The following is an 18936-nucleotide window of genomic DNA, read 5'->3' as shown; positions in this document are numbered from 1 at the left end:
GCTTATCTGTCACCTGCTGTAATGACTGGGAATAAACATGCCATCAAACCACTGCTGCTGATTAGCATATCAGCAAGGACATGCGCTACACTGGCATCCAGGGGATGAAGCAGATGGGGGGCAGAACAGGAAAGTTTATGGAAGCAGAGGAGATATTACTGCTGTTTATTTTAGTGACTGCTCTATAAGCATGCCCAGCATTTTACAGAAGAACTAGAGACACATGGGGGAAAATGCCTCCCTGATTTGCTCCAAGAAGGGGCTGAAGCAGGAACATCCTTAGGGTACAAATGGGAATCAAAGGGTACCCAAGCTGCCTGCCTGATTAGGGATAGTAAAGGAACATTCACCTGATGGAAATTAAAGGCTGTTTAAACCTCTCTCGTACTTCTTATTTTGCCTATATTCATGGAGTAATTCGGTTCCTATTTAGTCCTTTGCAAATACAACATAAAACACATTAAACTATCAAGGAGGTGTTTTAGATAAATGGATTTTACTTCACGCTCCCAGTGAGCTCAGAGCTTACATATAGTCATATACCGTGCCCCAGCTCATACACACGGACTTGTTAGGCTACACTGACTCGAGAGTGTGGACAGGAAATCAAGAGCAATTAACAGATGACAGTTTGGGCTGGGAGGAGACTGCCAGGATGGGTATGACAGCAGTGCAGCGATGAAAGGACAAAGCAGGGAGAAATCATCAGGAAGGAGGAGGAAGGGCAATAGGACATCCAGAATCAAGCAGAGGGTTGCAGGTAGTCACAGGGCCTGGAGCTGGTTATAGGAAGAGAGCAAAAGAGAGTTTAACCCTGCTTCGTATATAAGAATGGCTCTTTCAGAGCAAGGCAATAGATCATTAACTACAAAGCAGGGGGAAATGACCCTTGAGGCATGACTGAGAGGCAACAGCGCTATACTTGCAGTAATTCAGCGTCTGATATTTTGTTTATTTCTTTATTTAGTGTAAGATCTCAATCAAGCTCCCAGACACACAGAGCAAAGAAGGTGAACCTTGCCAGCCTTGCAAGATGGTTGCCTGCAGCCCTTCAAAAGCACACAGGACTCAGCTGCTGGAGGGCTTTGAGTGCTGTCCTGAAACAGCACTGAAGAGGGCAGAGAGTGACTCACCAACCTTGTGCTGCCTCAGCCACCTCAATTTTCAGGGGAGGCAGCCCAGTTTCTTTCCTATCAAAGCCTAAAATCATAACACATCTCTGGGAATTCCCCCGTCAAAGCTACAAACTACATCCAATACCAGGGTACCAGTTCATACGACAGTGCAAAACTGCCATGAACCCAACCAGGACACCGAAGCTAACCCCATCCTCAGAAAACAGCACAGCCAACAGAGGAGGTTCTGGGAAGCTCCAGATTAATCACAGCTCAGGTTTGCCTGTGAAAACAAGCCCACAGATCAGCCAGCTCAGTCTTTCACCAGGCAGAGCAGGTCCCTGTGCATTCCTGCCAGCACCTTCCAGATCTTCCCCAATCCTCATTTTTGGGAGAAAAAGACTGACAGGATCACACAGATAAAGATACCTGTGGAGCAGGTGATCTGACCATACCATACTCAAAAACCAGTTACACTCAGCAAAAAGCACTCCAGGGTCTCCATCTTTAAGACCCTTGGGTAAAGTCTAGAAGAGAAAGCTTGATCCTGAACCCCATCCTTACTATGGCAGGCAGTGCTGAGAGAGAGCTCTTTGACAGGAGCTGTGTCTTGGCCAGCTCACAAACCAATTTAGAGCATGTATAAACCTCCAGAAGACAGTTTAAGAAGAGCCTCTGAATGCAGACAGAAATGGCAATTATTAATTTTCTAAACAGATTTCTGACTACTTAAGCCTTATTTAAAAGTGTGCCTGTCTCTATAATTACACAACATTAATTTGTTTTCTTTACTACACAATAAATAAGGTGTGCACAATTACCCTCTGCAAATACAAGGCAGTGCCTCCTGACTGGCTGGCTGAGTATGCAGCCACCCAGGAAAGCATTCAGAGGGAATCACAGTCTCTTAAGTACCTGCTTCCCAGTAAAGAGGGACTCAGGCATTACAAACGTCAACTTGCCTAGCTCTAGGCACAACCTGCTGGAAGCCTACTCTCCTACAGCTCCACTGTCCCACAGCCAGCAAAGGCTGGACGCTTTGGCCAGCAGCAAACACGTCCTGTCCTCTCCTGTGCACTGATTCCTGGTGCTCTGTGAAGCTGAGCTCTCCTGCAGATTTCCCAGTGCCTAATGAGGAATGTGATAATGTTGTATTCTTCCCCAGAAGGCACTACAACAATCTCTCTTTACTATTCCTCTGCTTATTTTCATGATACGTGTAGGAACTTGCTATCCTCATGACTTGTAATCCTCCATCAACTGGCCAAAGCATTTCAGTGTTATTAGAAGAACAGAGAGTGAGAGCATGCAAGACTTTACTCAATAAGCTGTGCTAAACACAGCAACATAATAAATATGTATTCACATGGTTTGTATGTCTCAAATTTAGGAACCATATCATCCTAAAGTTTTCTTGTACAGCCTCAAGCCAAAGGCTGAGGTTTACTGTCAACAAACATTTCCTACATTCACCCGCATCACCTGCTATCACTAACTTCCACAAATCTTGACTACAAGGGCTCAGTTTTCCACAGCCTAGACCTGCTAGTCCTCGCATCCAGTGTGTGGTGTTCTCCAGGACCATCCCCATATTAGCTGAAGGGCTGTGAAAGCTGCACAGAAATGGGACCAGGAACCCACCAATGCAACTTTTCCCAGCAGAAAGACCTCCAGTGAGGGCACAAAATGGCACTGGATGATATCCAGTTTAGATCAGACCCACATCCATCCCCATTCAACACCTAGCCAGTACTTATTCTGGAAGGAGTCAACCACCTCAGCCCAAGTACCACCAGAAAAGGCAGATCCACATGCAAAACCCGCTGTTATATATTTTGGATTAATTGCCTCTGTACCAGTGATAGGTGTGCTGGTTTCGGCTGAGATAGCATCAGTCGGCGGGTGGTGAGCAACTTGTATATTCCAATCATTTTATTATTATTGTCATTTTATTATTATAATTATCATTATTAGTTTTTTCCTTTCTATTAAACTGTTCTTATCTCAACCCATGAATTTTACTTTTTTTTTTCCCCCCGATTCTTTCCCCCATCCCACTGGGGGGGGCAGGGGGAGTGAGTGAGCAGCTACATGGTGCTCAGTTACCAGCTGGGGTTAAACCATGATGATAGGCTTCACAGCACCGATGCTGTGGAGCCCTACCTCTCCTCATTCAAGGAGAAGGGAGAGAGGTCCAAAGCTATTTCCAGATCCACAACTCTGGCTCCCAGTCACCCACTGCTCCTCCACTGATTAGGTTGGCCTCATGCCCCTTACCCTTATACAGCTAATTTCAAACATTAAAGGACAGGCATGACTGACTCTGCCAGGCTGCACTTTGGACCACTCTGAGCTCTACCACTCAGGCAGCTGAAGGCTGAAAATGCCCTTCGTGGGTTTCTTGCCTTTCCTCCCCAACTCTTGTGATGGGGAAGGGGAGAAAAAAAACAAGCCAAACCTCATCCAGAACCATTATCTTAAAGAAACCCCCGCAAACCCGAGCTCATGCAATTAGAGCTGGGATAAGTGATCTGCTTGTGATTGCACAGCTGGGGTCTGAAGACAAGCACATGCACAGAGGAAGGGCCAGAAATAGAAGTTGCTGGGAGAAGGCAGAGCTATCTGGCCCATCTGAGAGGAGCAAACCTTGATGAAAGGCACTAGGAAAAAACTCCCTTCAGCAGGAAGCTAGGATTTAACTCAGGATGGGAGGGAACCAGCTTTTGAGTCCTCACAGTTTATACACAAGTTCTGTGTGGAAAAACGCCTGCTGCTGCTGCTCAGACCCAGCTTATAGCACCCTGCAAAGGTCCAGCCCAGGGTCCCCACCACCCTGTGCCAGCCCTCCCTGGCAGCGAAACCTCTCTGTCATTCATTAGACACATTTGCCATCTTATTGACTCAACTCCACTTGCAATCATCCAAACAGCCAGCAAAGGAGAAGGAAAAACCAAGCAGCAGCGATAACGCGTAGCAGTAACTCAACAAGCCTTAAGAACAACATCCCACAGGCCCCAGCCCCAGCCCCCATCTAGCTGCAGCCAGCCCCACCACAAAGGGATTGGGACAGTATCCCTCACTCCTGTCAGCTACTGTACCTGGTTACGGCAGCCCAAGACTTACAGCAGAGTGACATTTCCATTAATCCTTTTATCCCTGGCTCCTACGTGCAGCGGCTGCAGAAAATGTCAGGACTTTGGTGAGCCACGCTCCCGGGAGGTAGCGGCTGCGGAGCAGCCAAGGAGGCACCCCAATGCATTTGCATGGTGCCACGGCCGTGGCCATGAACCCCAGGTGGCACCAGGTGCCTGCCAGGCTGCACAAAGCCTGGGGAGCCACCCCAGAAAAAGCTGCCTGGCTGCAAGGGAGCAGCAGCACCATGGTCCAAGAGCCTCTGGGGAGCAGGAGGGAGCCACCATCCCTGCAAGCACCAGGTCTCCATCCCCAGGTGCCCGGTATCTGCCATGGGGGACATCCACTTTGCAAACATCCATGCTGCTAGGTGCCAGGAACAGCATCAAAACCCGCTGGCAAACACTAACCAAATAATACACTTACTTGCCTCAAGCTTCAAAAGGCAAGGAAAGAAAGATGTTAAGAACATGATCAATCTTACACGGCCCAAGCAGTAAACAAACACATATTTCATCACCACATACCAACCTTAACTCTTGACACAAGATGGATGTGGGGTTTTTTCCAATCTCAAAAGTAATCTCAAAAGACAAAAACAAACACTTTTGGAAAAAGCAACAACAATTGCATGTGTACACATTAATGACACTTTTAGCCTCAAAACGAGCATTCATGGCCTTCTAAACTCCTATGACATCCAAACTAATTTCATCAGGAATCAAATGTTATTCATTTTATCTGCTAGATACATAAACAGCAACTGCACAATTGACAAACAACATCCATCCCATCCCCCCCCCCCCCAAAAAAAAAATCAATTGGGAGAGGTATTCAGAGAGAACACTTCCCAGTAACAAACAACTACAGAAAACACAAAACAAACACTACAAATCAAAATAACAAAGCACAGAAATCAGGAAAATCCCAGTGGTCAGCTTTAAGAAGGGTTTATTATGACAAAAGATGCACTTCTTTAAACTCAAAAAAGCTCCATGCTTGTTCACACATCCTTAACTATTCCTGCCCTTTGATACTGCAGATCTCCTATTTAGCAAGTACTTTACCGTCACTTAGCAACTGTAACTGGTTTTCCAAAAAAGAAGCTTTTGGTGTTTTTCAGTTCACATCATGTCTGAGCAGATATCAAAAGACAAATCTATCCTGCTCTGCAGGTCACATCTATCTCCCTCTGCCAGGAACATGCCCATATCGATGGCCACATGCATCCACAGACTCAAACAGATTGCATGCTACGGCTGTCTTTCATGGAAGAAGCCACTAGCATTAGTTTCCAAAAAGCAGGGATACGCACATCCAGCCCACCAGCTCATGCCTAAGGCCAGGGCCTCTCACCAACCCCTTTTCACCTTTTATATCTATACTGGAGCTGAGAGGGGTTTGATCTCAGACACAGTCACTTTGATGAGCTATTTCAATGCCATGGAGTGCCTTGCACACTTACCTGAAATTCAGGCTTTCCTTTATCCCCTTGGGAAAAGTAAATACATATCCAGAAAATAAATCAGTGCCCTTGGCCTCAGGGATGCAGGAATTCCCCTGAAGACTGTACCTGGTGGCTAACGATGCCCCAGCAGCTAGACACTTATGTAATGTCCCATGATAACAGGCCTCTAGTCTCTCTGGCACAAAATGTCCCTACCCCAGGCCTGCTGCAGATGCCAGTTTAAGAAGTCAATTAGGAGCAGAGCTGGCAGCTTCACACCCCAGGATTTAACCAAAGGGCACCTTTCTGGCACAAAAGCTAACGAGCAGGGCAGGCTCCGACTGTGTGCTGGGGCATGCAGCTGCCCCCCAAACTCTGCAGAAAGGGAAATGTACACCAGCCACCATAAGGCTGCTAATAACTCAAGTGCTCGTTAGAGCAGCAATCAAAGCCAGGGCAGTTAGTAGAAACCTAAACCCATCAGCTGCCCAGAAGGAGCTTGCCCCATTCTGCATCGCAGCCCATTGCACTTCCCTGTGCCTTCGCTTTTCCTTCTCCTGCCCTTTACCACCTCTCCCCTCCCTTTCCCCATGAGCATCCCCCGTCCCTCCCGCTGTTCTCCCCAACGGGCGCTTTGGGGATCCGCTTTGGGCATTGCCTTTCTAGAGAGCAGAGGGAAAAGGGGGCAGGAGCCGCCGGCACTCACATGTAGCGCAGGTGAGGGTTCTTGGCAAAGGCGCGTGGCTGGATGTTTCGTAGTCCTGAGTTCCTGATTGTCCTGCAAAGACATACAGAAGGGCAGCGATGGAGTCAAGGGTGACGACTGCTCTAAAACCCTGTGCTCAGCACCTGAGGTGAACTGGGAGCCCTGCAGTGCCCCCACCCAGGAGGAACATCTCTCCCCAGACAGCCTCTATGAGTTACAAGCAAAAAGGAAATCGGGCTTTTCAGCTTCATCTGATATGGTGACAGCACAGAGCTGCTGCTGGGTGAGACTCTCCCCACACATCCCCCAAGGCTTGCTGGAGCAGCCCAGAGCATCTTCTGCTCCCCTCTTCTCCCTCCATCTTCACAAGCAGCACTGCCTGGCCCCACAGCAAACCTAACACCCAGCACTGCCATCTCCCCTTCCGAGAGAAAACCCTTCTGCTTGCAGCTCTGATAAGGAGGGGGTCAGTATTTTGCATAGGGAGTTATGGACACTGAAGGGGGAATCCTCTGCCCACCCTGTTTTGGAGAAGCTGTATCAGCACTATGACCAGGGCTTATTAATATCTGCTGCAGACAAAACTATGCCTGACTCCATTGCTGCTTTCTTAGGTGAAATGAGAACAGCAGCCAGCCTGCTTACAAGGGGGGGGTGTGTTAAAAGTACAGCTTGCTGGGGTTGGGTTATCGAGTGCTCAGCAATGTACACCTCTCCTCCAGCCTGCAAGCAAGCTGTACATGGTGTAAAGCTCCCAGTGAAACACATTAGCAGAGTCTCCAATTAACCCTGAGCAGCACTGTGCATCTCATGCAAGTAGCACCCAGGGTGCTCCCAGCTCTAGGAGGGGGAATTAAGGGATTGAGCGGTATCCTCACTCAGCCAGGCTTCCCAAGCGCCTGGCAAGCCCCTTCAATCTCATGGACCTCAGCTTCCCCTCCGTGATGCACAAAGTCAACCTTTCCTGGTGCTCGGAGGGTTGCACAGGGAGATGCAATTGCCTTATTGTGCAGGACCACCGTGATGGCAACTGTGCTAAATGAGGACCAACAGCCCAGCAATGAAGGATCAATGGCGACAGCTGGAATTTCGCATTGTGGGGCTGAAATGAGTCAGAACAACGCACAAGGCCAGAACCAAAACCACGGGGGAGAAGAGAGGTCAGGGCTCATGTATGTTGACAGAGCTGTCAGGAGCTAGCAATCTTCCTTCTCACAGACCCAGCAAAGACCAAAAAGCACCACTTCTCCATTTTGCAGAGTCTCGTAGCAAAATACCACAGAGCCAGTAGCTTAAACAGGCTCTGAACATCATGGCGCAGAGACTGCAGATGGAGGGAAGCTGCAGCTCTTTGCTGGAAGGGGCTGCCCGGTGCTGTTCTCCCCAACATGCAGGACATACTCACAGCCTCTGGAGTCCCGTGTACAGCTCCATGTCAACAGCATTCAGCGTCTGCAAGTTCTTCCAGTTCTCTATGTGTCTGTGGAGAAGAAGGAAAGGCTCAGCTGTGGCACAACCAAAAGGTTGCTCTGCCCATGCAGGGGTCAGCACATAGCAAGAGCTTGTCATGCCCTATCACCCAGCCCCACACCTCTTCCCACCTTCCTTCAGCCAAAACCTTCTTGCAACAGGTCTGGGGATTGGACCTGCTTAGGCTTCAGCATCCGTACCCTCAGACAGGTACAGTACGCATCACGCTGCCAAATCAAGTAGTTTCTCATGCTGCTTTTTATTTTGTTTTCCTAGCACTTTGGGAAAGCCAAATAACATGGTTTTACCAACAGTTTTGACTGTAAAACGTGCAACCGAGCCATTGAATGTCCTTGCCCAAGTCACTGCCCCTCTCTGCACCTCACTGCGCACATTGGTAAAACAAAGACATGATCGAGACGGCTCACGCAAAAGGAGTGAATGCAAATAAAACCTCTCAACAAAAACTCAGGGCCTAAATGGAAAAAAAAAAAAGTCACATTTATCCAATTTCTTACTGGGGTAGACAAACAGGGTCCTAGTCTTTGCTGGCTGGAACTGCCGCTGGCAGGAGAGCACCAAACACTTTGGAAACCATGGCTTTATTATAAATTCCTCAGTCGCCCGGGGCACTCTTGCAGGTATGTTATAGAGAACAAAACCAGAAATAGATCTGTCACTGTGAGATCATTATTCAGTAAATATTAGAGCCGTGGGAAGGTGACAGATCAACAGCCCCAGAGAACGGGGTCCCCTGTTATCAGCAGCACAGGAGCGATGCTGGCAGCAGCATGGCCAGCCAGCTGCAGCCATGGGCCTCTGCTAACAAGCTGCAATGCTGTGTGGTGGGGAAGGAGCTCAGTCTTCATCCCCCAGGCAGTCCTTGGCCAGCTCGGACTTTCTCCCAGATTAAACTCAGACACCCTCCCACCAGAAAGCATAAACATTTTCAAGAGGGTCTTTGCTGGGCAGCAGGTGGAGATGGTGCTCTCTGAAAGTGCACTGAGAAGGGGAAAAACATCTGGTCCCCTTAGACAATATGTGAAAGAAGCCCAACTTCAAAATTTATGAACACATGCACCCAAACTCACATCTGCCTTGATGCAATAGTTGGCTTTGGACTTGGCCCTGTAGAGGGGAAACATTTCTAAGTGATGCAGGGTTGGGGTGAAGAGCCAACACTGAGAACCATCCCATGATTCTATGATTCTAGGCAAGAAGGTTGCAGGACCCCACATGGTGGTCCAGAGGGTAAGCAGAAGAGGGACCTTTGACCACTTCCAGAGCAGTCACAGGGGCTACACTTTCCTCCTCCAGCACTCACTGTGCCTTGTGGTTGCACAAGAACAGATGAATTAGCGTGACAGAAGTATACGGACTTATTTGAGCCATATCCCAAATACCATCCAGCTCAAGAAAGAAAAATACAAAGCCTGGACTAAATCTAAACATATTTCTCTGCTCTCACCATGCAGATCCAAGAAAAGTAGAGACCCACAAGAGTCACCTCTGCTTTCCACATGTTCCATAATTGTCTGCATACCCTGAGGGGTTAGCGTAAGGACACAGCATAAGCTCCCAAATGGCTGCTGCATGACAGTGTAAGTTATCGTTCATCCTCAATGACCTGCTCATCGGCTTGGATCGCCTGTGTCCCAGACAGAATGAGAAACAGGACATTATTACAGCCATTTCGTATTCCCTGCCAACATCCAAGGCCCCTGCGAACACTTGCAGAACAAAACACAGACTGGGAGGAGTCAGTCAAAAGATCCAACGGCTCACTGAAACCCTTCTGAGACAGGGCAGGACTGCAAGTTCAGCTCCTGGGCCACAAGACTGCAGGACTGAGCAAGGCTAGAAACACAAGCTGAAGACATTTCACATCTGCAACTCCTACATACCCAAAGAGAGGGTCTTCCAAGAGAAAGAAAGGACATAAAAAGAAGCAGGAATGGGATGATGTGGGTTTACCACCGGGGCATGCTGAAGCTACAGCATCCAAGCAATGACCTTCAGGGAGGGATGGAGCAGCCACGAGCCAGAAGCTACAGAGCAACCACAGCTGGGAAGGAGGTGGCGGCCAGGTTGGCTCTTGTTTTATTGATTGTGTTTGCTAAAAAAAGTCAAGGTTATTTTTGACCTGACACTCAAAGCCATGTGGGCAGCATTCTAGAAGAGGCAGAAAAAGACCCGAGCTTTTTGCCAGCGACATGCACAGGCATGACTTTCTGATGACTCAACACTGGGGTATGGGGGTCTTGGGGGCCCCCATGGCCAAGCCCCCCCAGAAGCGACATTACACTAGGCTGTAAATACAACTCCACAACCTGCGTTCCAGCCTCCCAAATGAAGCCCATGAGCCTCCTGATCCGGATATGCTTTAGTATGTTATTTAACATAGCCACACAACACCCATAAAGTGAGAGACAAGAGAAGCAACAGTGGAAATACATACACATACTCTTACATATAGGATAATCCCCCAACTAGAAGCTGCTTTACGTTGAGTGCAATACAGAGAAATAAGCATCATCCTGATTTAGGTGCACAGGTCAGCAAGGGACTTTGAGTCCTACAAGCTACACAGACACTTCCCTTCTCAGAGACTCCCAGAAATGGCTCTTCCCCTTTTTTCTCTGATTTTTCAACTCAGTAAGAGTTGCACCCTTGCTCCTAGAACTAGCAAATTAGTCTTGGTTCACGGGAATCTCACAGATACACCAGGAAAAACATTTTCTTTGGTTCCCTATTACTTTGGAAAGAATAGTATAACTTTGCACTGGGTAGGTTCACCTGAATCCACTTTAAAAACAAAACAGAAATGCATCTTATTCTGAAAGCTCAAGGAGTCAAGCTGTGATTGCAAAATTGGCAGTGGTTGCACAGGAAAGAAAACCAACCAAGCAAAGAAACTCCACCCTAAAATTTAAGTCCCTCTTCACGTCCTTCAGTATCTCAACTAGCTCCCCCTCTTTTCCTTCCAGGGTTTTGCTTGCCCTAGAAATCTTACATCCTCCCAATTGCTGCTGAAGACTGAGACCTTCCCTTCTCCTCTGCCTCGGTTCATTAACCTGGCAGGAACACGGGTGCTGGGTTCATGCCAAATACAGATGTGATAACTCCCAGCCCTGCCCTGGTCTCTGCAATCAGGCATTGAGGTATGAATTACAGTCAGTGGGTTACTCCCTCCTCCCTGCAAACGTCTCTAAATATATATTCCTGTGGCATTCCTCAGTTATTACTAAAGTAAGCTGCTCTTCTGCAAGACACAATAGCTTCAAGACCAATACCATACTTCACAAATCCTGAAGTGCTCACCATATACACTTCCACCTAGACTCATTTCCAACTTCTAATCAAGACCATATGAGATGCATTGCTAGCACAGATGAGGTTGCTCACTTTTTTTTTTTGGGGGGGGGGTGGTGAAGGGGGTGCTTGTTTAAATACTCTCCTCATTCTCATACTTCTTGTCTGTTTGGAGGGTCCTGCTGGTCCAGGTCTCCTTGCACTGCAGAGCTGCCTTTATACCATGTCTTTTACAGATTGATCAAAATCCACCTTAGGAGTAGCTAGGGCTTCGCCCTCCCAACTCACACTGAAACACTGCACCAGAACTCCCTTGCTCTTCTCATCTCTTGCCCACAAGCATTTTACATCCATTTTCTCTTGTGTCAAAATTGTCTTTGCTTAATCAGCTTTTACTTTCCCAGCACTTTCTCCTCCTTCCTTTACAAGGAAGAGCCAGACCCACCCAGCTATCATTTATAAGTTACGTGAAGCCAGCTCTTCTAAGGCAGCAAGTCTGTACCAAGCAGTGAAGTGCAAGGCAAATTGTCTCAAGTGCCTTGAAGAGATACTAACTCAAGTCCCAGAAGTGATGCAGATATATTGCTCAGGCAGAGTCCCCCTGGTGAGGTTATTTTGCTTCTGGTTTCAGACCCATCACAACTGGCGCTCATGCTTGGTGACCTACGCAAGAAGGACCACTGTGATAGACACTATTATAGAAAACAGTTCTCTATTTTCTTCATCAGCCTATTTAAGTCCCTTCTTCTTGAATAAGAGTGACCAAAACCACAGAGCAACCTCCAGGAGGTCTCACTTGTATAACAGCACAAGCAACTCCCCAGTTACACTGGAAACACCGTGACTTTCAGCCTGAGATCACGCTGGCCTTTCTCATAGCCCCATCAGCCTGGAGGCTTGTTTTTACCCCATAATTGAGCACTGCACCAAGCACTTCTATCCACCAGGTTGCTTCCAATTGACATGAATTCCCAGCTGGCAGCAAAAGCCCCGTTACACCCACATTTGCATTCATCCCACTTTGCATTACAGACTCTTGGTTTTGCTACTGCTGCTCTTCTCCTTGGCCACCCTCACCCCACTTTGCGTTCCCGCAGCCCCAGCACCGTGCCAGCAGCAAAGTCCACGAGTATGCTCCTGCCTTTTGTGCCAGCATCCTCAACAAAAGCAGGAACCAACATCACCTCCAGGGAACCTCAGCAGTTATCTCCTCTTTCAACGCCTCCCACCACCACTTCTCCATTTTCCAGCTCTTCACCTACAACAGCTGGACTGTACTGTGTCTTCTCCAGAAAAAACAAACCACTTATGATGTAATGCAGCATCATATTAACCTCTCACCACGAAGTCATCTCTTTGCTGAGGAAATCAGTTACCTTTTCAAAGGAAGATATGGGGTTAGCCTGACAAAAGCTAACTTTAGGAGGCCAATCCTGCATCGTATCTCAGCCTCCACGTACCTACAGCTGTGCCTTTACAACTCATTGAAAGCATTATAGACCACTGAAGTCAGACCAATGGTCAGTCCACAGCTTGCGTGCTGTGTCCCAGTTAATAGCAAACTTGTGAAGCATGAAGCCCTGTTTGCAAGCTCCACAGCGCGTGGGCATCACATCTCACTCGCAGATCCCAGGGCACCGTGCGATGCCAGCAAAGCGGCGGGTGTCTTTGCCCCCACATCACACAGATGCAGAGAGAGATCAGCAATCTTCTTGACCATACGGTCACCCAGTCACAGGGTTTAGGTTTCGTCTGGACTCCAGAAGTGCCAGGACCTCGCCCCACTTTCTGGAAGGGGACCGGTAGCCACCAACCCCTTGGGAACGGTGGTTCCTTTCATTCCCAGAAGGACATCATGCAAGGAGGTGTTTGACAACACAGGCTGGTGTCACCTTCTTGAGACCACACAGCAAGCCTGCACAGCTCCATGCGCTCCCCTTCCAGCCCAGGGCCAATGCAGCAAGAGAGACTAAAACAGCCACTGGGATTTAAACACAGCCAGGCTCATTTCGTCCCACATGCATGAGGCAGAGGTGAAAAACAGCCTCTTATACCGATTTACCAAGTGATTAGCTTGAGGCTACTTAAAGTGTCTTGGCCTTCCTTCACCCTCCTCATACAACAAGGATAATATTTATCTAATCTCTCTCAGCTTTTCAAGCGCTGCGGTCAATAGCTAAAAAGGCACTCGATAAGTGCCAAGTATTATATAGCATGTGTACACACGTGCTACCCAAATCTATATCTAGCCCAGACCGGAGGGGAGCGACTTTTCATCAGGATGCCATCAGCTCCATTCACTGCCAGAGCAAATGACACGTCCCTTTTAGAACCATGCCGTACAAGTGCCACCGCTCATGTTTGGATGCTGGGCAGTGAATAAATTGCATGCCAGCAAGCAGGCAGCACACCGACACACACACAATTTTTTATATATATATATATATACACACACACACACATATATATATAGGAAAGGCAAGCAGAGTGTTTGACTCCTCTCTCTTGTAGGGCAACAGGAAAATTGATGCGTCATCCAGGCATATTATACTTCGCGATCCAGACAGAAGCATTAGCTTTCAATTACCTGATATGTTTAGCATTATAAACAAACCTCCAGGCATGCCAGCTCCAGACCATGCAAATATGAATTTGATTGCGGGAGGGAATAGAGGGAAGACGTCTCTTAAAACCCTTGACCAGTAAGACCTGCCTCCTCCAAGCAGAGGTGCTGCAGATGTTGATGGGCAGCCCTGGAGGCTGGGAAACCCGTGGCACTGGTGCAGGTCCCACACCCCAGGGCAAAGCATAGCCACAGTGGGGGTTGCCAACTCCTTTTATCCATCCCTCACACACCATGCAGGGCTGAGGAAGCCATAAAGGAATCAGCCATCTTTCACAGTATTGTAAGGCACTTATCACATACATTTAATAACTAGAGGCACGAAGGACTTGATTCCCTCAATATGGAAGTTATAAAAGTGAATTGGTAACTGAGCATTAAAGGCAAGTGCAGCTGAATAAAGACTTATGAGGGCAATATTTTCCCCATTTAAAGTGTGGGCTTCCCCTTCCCAAAAATGCATGGAAAATTCACCCAGCAGTGGATAACTTCGCATCATTAAGGATAATTTGAGGTCAGTGGGAAAATTGGTGGGGAGAGAAAGCAAATCCAGCTTTGTAGAAACAATTATGAGCATAACCCCCCAGTGCAATTGTGATTCATCAAGGTAATGATCATAAAACACACCACTGCGACACAGCTCCGTCTGCACTAGCAGATCTGCTCCTCTTGCCAAGGCCACGTAGGGGTACGCAGATGCTGCAGAGGATGCGATGGGGATGTACCCAGTCCCCATCCCATGGGCCCAGCTACATCCAACCCAACAATCCAAACTGGGCCCTTTCAGAAAGGCTGGGCAAAGGAAAAAGCCCCCAATACCCCCAGCTGGGGAGAGTGTGGGAACACTACAGCCATGCACGAGCCACCGCAGTGTGGTGTCTCAACAGCTTTTCTCCAGTTTCCTGGAGAAACCCAACTGCTACACACAAGCAACTCGCAGGACACAAAGCATTCAGAGGAGAAGACTCCCCTGCAGGGCACCTTTCAGATGAGCCCGGAGGAGCTTCACGCTTACCCCAACAGCATCTGCCTGGCCCCAGGCTGGCTAGGAGCAACCACTAGATGAAGAACTGCTACAGCTGCACTAACAAGATTGCCATATAGACACCCTACTGTGGAAGATACCCTGAGAAGCAGCTTTAAGCTCTGCTGAACATGTTTTTTCCAGGCACTGCAATTAAGCCATGGTGCTTGGCACCCATAAGGATGCACAGGAGCTGTACACCTAAGGATGCACAGGAGCTGTACACCTAAAGGAAAGAGGGAAAGCTCATGCATTTAAAAGACAGCAGCGCCAACATGACCAGGAGCTAACCCTTTGCTTTTGTCCCCAAGGACACAAGACCCTCTCAGGCACAGGGTGCACTGTGCCCTGTGTTTGTGCATTCCCCCTTTTTCCTTCTACAATCTCCACAAGCCTCCAGCTCACCCCAGGACAGCCTCCACATCCCGCACCAGCTCTGGCTGATGACTTATGGAGCAGAGAGCATCCCTTCCAGGGACAATGTGTCAGTATTACTAGAGGACAGCAGGCTGCCTGGACCCAGCATGGACAGATTGCTGCAGCACATGGGAAGCAGTATGTTCCCATTATCGCACACTACATCCAAGGTTTCTTCAGTGCAGGAAGAGTTATGCCCAGTCACTCACTTTCAGAAAGGAAGAAATAGGTGCAAGTGGGATGGCAGAGCTGAAGAAGTGCTGTGGGCAGCAGTGCAACTGCCATCACAACAAATACCCTCCTTAATATCCCATCACTATTACTCAGCTAGTGCTAGGAGAAAGCAGACCTGGGGTCCTGAGCAAGAACCAAGGTGTCCAAAACCATCACAGTGCTGAAGAAACCTCTTTTACCAGAGGTGAGCAACAGTGCAAAAGCTCCAGGAAGAAACTCCCAAGGGCTGCAGCATTCCCTGCACAGGAAGCAGGAATGGGGGGACAGTGACCCTGAACCCCTTTGTGTACAGGCTGGGCTCCTGGCTCAGCCCCAGCTCCCTGCCCACCACCTCGGCCTCTCCCAGCTGCTGCAGGCTCTCTTCCCACCTCTTTCTTATTTATTGCCTATTGCTATCTGACCCCCACACAGTCTCAAACACCACCTGAAGTGAGAGAGCACGAGATGAGCAGTTTAGTCCTGCAGACATGGACATAAACACACAAATGTAACCACCTTGGGCTGAAGCATCAGCAAGAGTGAGAGCTCACCCCTCGCCTGCAGCATCAGCTGTAGCTCACTCCCCTTTTCCTCTGGGTGGCAGACTCAGAAATGATGATATTTCCCCGAAAAGGCATTTCTTTTTGTTACTCTCTGGCAGGAGAGCCTGCAAAGCCAGTCCTCTGTGCCCAGAGAGGTGCTGCCCACCATTAGACATGGATCTGGGGTATGCAGAGCAGAAGCTCCTGCTCAGGACCGCTAACATCAACCTGCATGTGTCTAATCACATTACATCTCTGCAACAGCCGTGCAGCCAGCTGGGACAAGAGGGCAATCCAAGGGCAGAAAAAACAATTCCCCTGGGAGTTTTACACCAAGCACAAACCTCAAGGTGAGGCAGCACCCTTTGCTTTACGGGGCACAGGAGACCAAAAGAGCTTCCATTTTTAGTCAGTTCCCCAGACACCTGCCATGCCAAAGGAAAGGATGCTTTTATCCATAGGATTTCATATGCAGTGAGAGCTAGCAGTATGCAGCGTTTTGTGGTCTTTAAAGATCAAACAGCATTTTATAGAGGAAGCAGCACCCTGGTCAAAATCAGCTTCAGTAATCATATTCTGTCTTATTAAACCCTCCCTGCAACTTCAAACTGGAGGTCAGATTCCCTCACACTCCCATTTCCGAACAGGTCCAGGGCTTTTCAGAAATTGAAGTGTATATATATAAAAATTAATACAGGCAGACAGAGCTGCCAAGCTCTGCTCCAAAGGCAGCTGTGTTTCTCTCCTGGAGAGCATAGTGCCTACACACATTAGCAAGACAAGGAGATGTACTAAAGGTATGGGATCACTAGAGTTTAGCTTGGCAGGAACAACTCTTGATACAGAGTAGTGCCAAAGAGCATGTGGTGGATAGGAGCCCCCCAAAAAGGCACAGGGCCTTGGTGATGGCCAAGATGATGTCCTGATAGATCATATTAGCTCAGCTAGGACCCAAAGGGGAGCGCTGCCAGCCACATGCATGCATTGCACTTCATGCTGTGCTTGAAGACAGCAAAATGGATGGAGGAGGAAAAAGAGAAAATAAAATCTCCCACAAACTGGCTGTTACTGTGATACACGGTGCTGGGAATGAAGAGGCAGGAGCAAGAGTCCAGCAAGAGCAGATGCAAGAGCCAGGGATGGGGCTGCACGAGCGCAGTGGTTGGAGGGGGCTGTGGTCCTTAATCCAGACCCGCTGCCTTTCCTGGCCCTGCCCACTGCCACCCACCCACGCAAACCCGCAAGCACACTTTCTAAAACCACAGCCTCCATGGGAGTCTAAATTCAGGAGCTTTTTGCATCCACACCAGCTTCATCGCAAATCCTGTTTCAATGTAGCTGCACATTTTGGGGCAGATCCTTCCCACTGCTCCCGTGCCTGGATCCCAAAAGTGGCACAGAAACCAGAGCTTGGAGCTGCAAACCTCAGGTGCCAAAAGGTCCCTCTGCTTCTGCACAGTTATGGCTATTTAGCAGCCAAATCCAGCACCCTTCCTCAGTCCCCCATCCTACTTTATCCTCCTCCACAGCTCCACCACCCCCGTAGCGTGGCTCATCCCGTTTCCAGCTTTCCCACACACCCTGAACACCAGGAAAGCCGCTGCCCAAGCAAGGGGAGGGGAGAGCCAATCTTTCTTGGACTTGGATCCCGCTCCCACGAAGCATTTGTTTTCCCAAACGGCTCCCAAGGAGCCTGAACTTTGATCCTCCAGCATTTTGGCTCCTCAGATGTTTATGAAGCTTGAACAAGCGGGCAGCAATGCCCAGCTGGGCTGGCCACAGGCCAGGATCCCAGCCGCTCCTCTTCGGACAGCCACGGGCAGAGCAGCTCGAACCTGCAAGGAGACTTGCCAAGGTCCCTGTAACCTCCATGGCACAGCAGAGCCGCCTGCCCAGCCTGCCGGCTGCTCCCTGTAAAACCAAAGGACCAGGCAAGCTCTCCATGGAGTTTATTTTGAGTCAACTGCCACGACCCCCCCCAGGCTTGTGTCTGCATTGCAAATAAATCACAGCCAGCTCTGCTCAGCCTCCCCAGCAGCGATGAAGGAGCTCCTTCATCACTCATGAGAAGGGGCTCAGTCCCCTTCTCCCCAGCCAGGAAAAAAATCCTTCCTTCCCCCTTCCCCCCCACCCAAGCTTTTGCTACGAGGGGGACACGCCAGCTTGCTCTTATTGCAGAGGTGTAAGAGCAGAAGCATCACTCAGGAGCAGAGGGATGTACACATTAAGACATGGTGACTCAGAGCTCTAGGCTTCCCAGGATAGCAGATATTTTGTGGGAAGTCAGCTGGCTCCGAAAAGGAAAAGCTAACCAGCATGCCTATAAACACAACACAGGCAGGCGGAGGCAGGGAAGGGAAGAAAGGAGAGCAGGGAGGGAACAGACACTTTAAAAGCTCCTCTCCCAGTGCTCTACTTTGTTCATATAAACGTGAAAAAAAAAATGCCTTGCAAAAATGTTATAGGAGAAGATACTCTGACAGCCAGAGATGCTGCTAAACAGGTGGTTGTGTTTGAGCTGATCTAGCTACACAAATAGCAAATCTGGGGACCATTTCTATCTCTTATTGCAGCTCAGTCTGCCATTCCTCCAGATAAAGGCATAAGTGAATTACTGAGAAGCCTCTGCTCGCCCGGCACCTCGACAGAGAGCAGCACTCACAGCCAGGGCTTGCCAGCACTCCAAAACCAGCCGCCCCAACCAAGCCCCTACCCTTCGCTCCCCACGGGCACCTCCTTCACCAAGGCCAAAGGTGGGGCGAAACCCTTGAGCTCATGCTATCCAAACACACTGCTGTTGAGCTGCGCTGGCTGTTAAGCAAACGCGTTTTGCTTTACACCAGGAGTGAGGCAGGAGCACACAACCTGAGTTACTGCAGCTTGGCCAACACGTGGCAACTCATTAACCCAGCGCTGACATCCTCACCCTCCGCTA

At 48.9% G+C, this 18936-nt stretch overlaps 1 protein-coding gene across 3 annotated transcripts in view; it reads right to left on the bottom strand.

The window, feature by feature from the left end:
* NTRK3 (neurotrophic receptor tyrosine kinase 3) overlaps nucleotides 1-18936 on the bottom strand; it is a 234024-nt gene that overhangs the window by 191051 nt on the left and 24037 nt on the right. For all 3 annotated transcript variants that reach the window (XM_069798466.1, XM_069798467.1, XM_069798468.1), the window contains exons 2-3: nucleotides 7806-7880; nucleotides 6401-6472 (exon numbers count right to left, since the gene is read on the bottom strand). In XM_069798466.1, the coding sequence (XP_069654567.1) occupies nucleotides 6401-6472; nucleotides 7806-7880 (147 nt within the window). The remainder of the gene's footprint in view (nucleotides 1-6400; nucleotides 6473-7805; nucleotides 7881-18936) is intronic.

The sequence above is a fragment of the Haliaeetus albicilla genome, chromosome 12, assembly GCF_947461875.1.
Source record: "Haliaeetus albicilla chromosome 12, bHalAlb1.1, whole genome shotgun sequence".
NCBI lineage: Eukaryota > Metazoa > Chordata > Aves > Accipitriformes > Accipitridae > Haliaeetus > Haliaeetus albicilla.
Note: the sequence above shows the minus strand (reverse complement) of the source record. Positions and strands in the feature narration are given on the sequence as shown.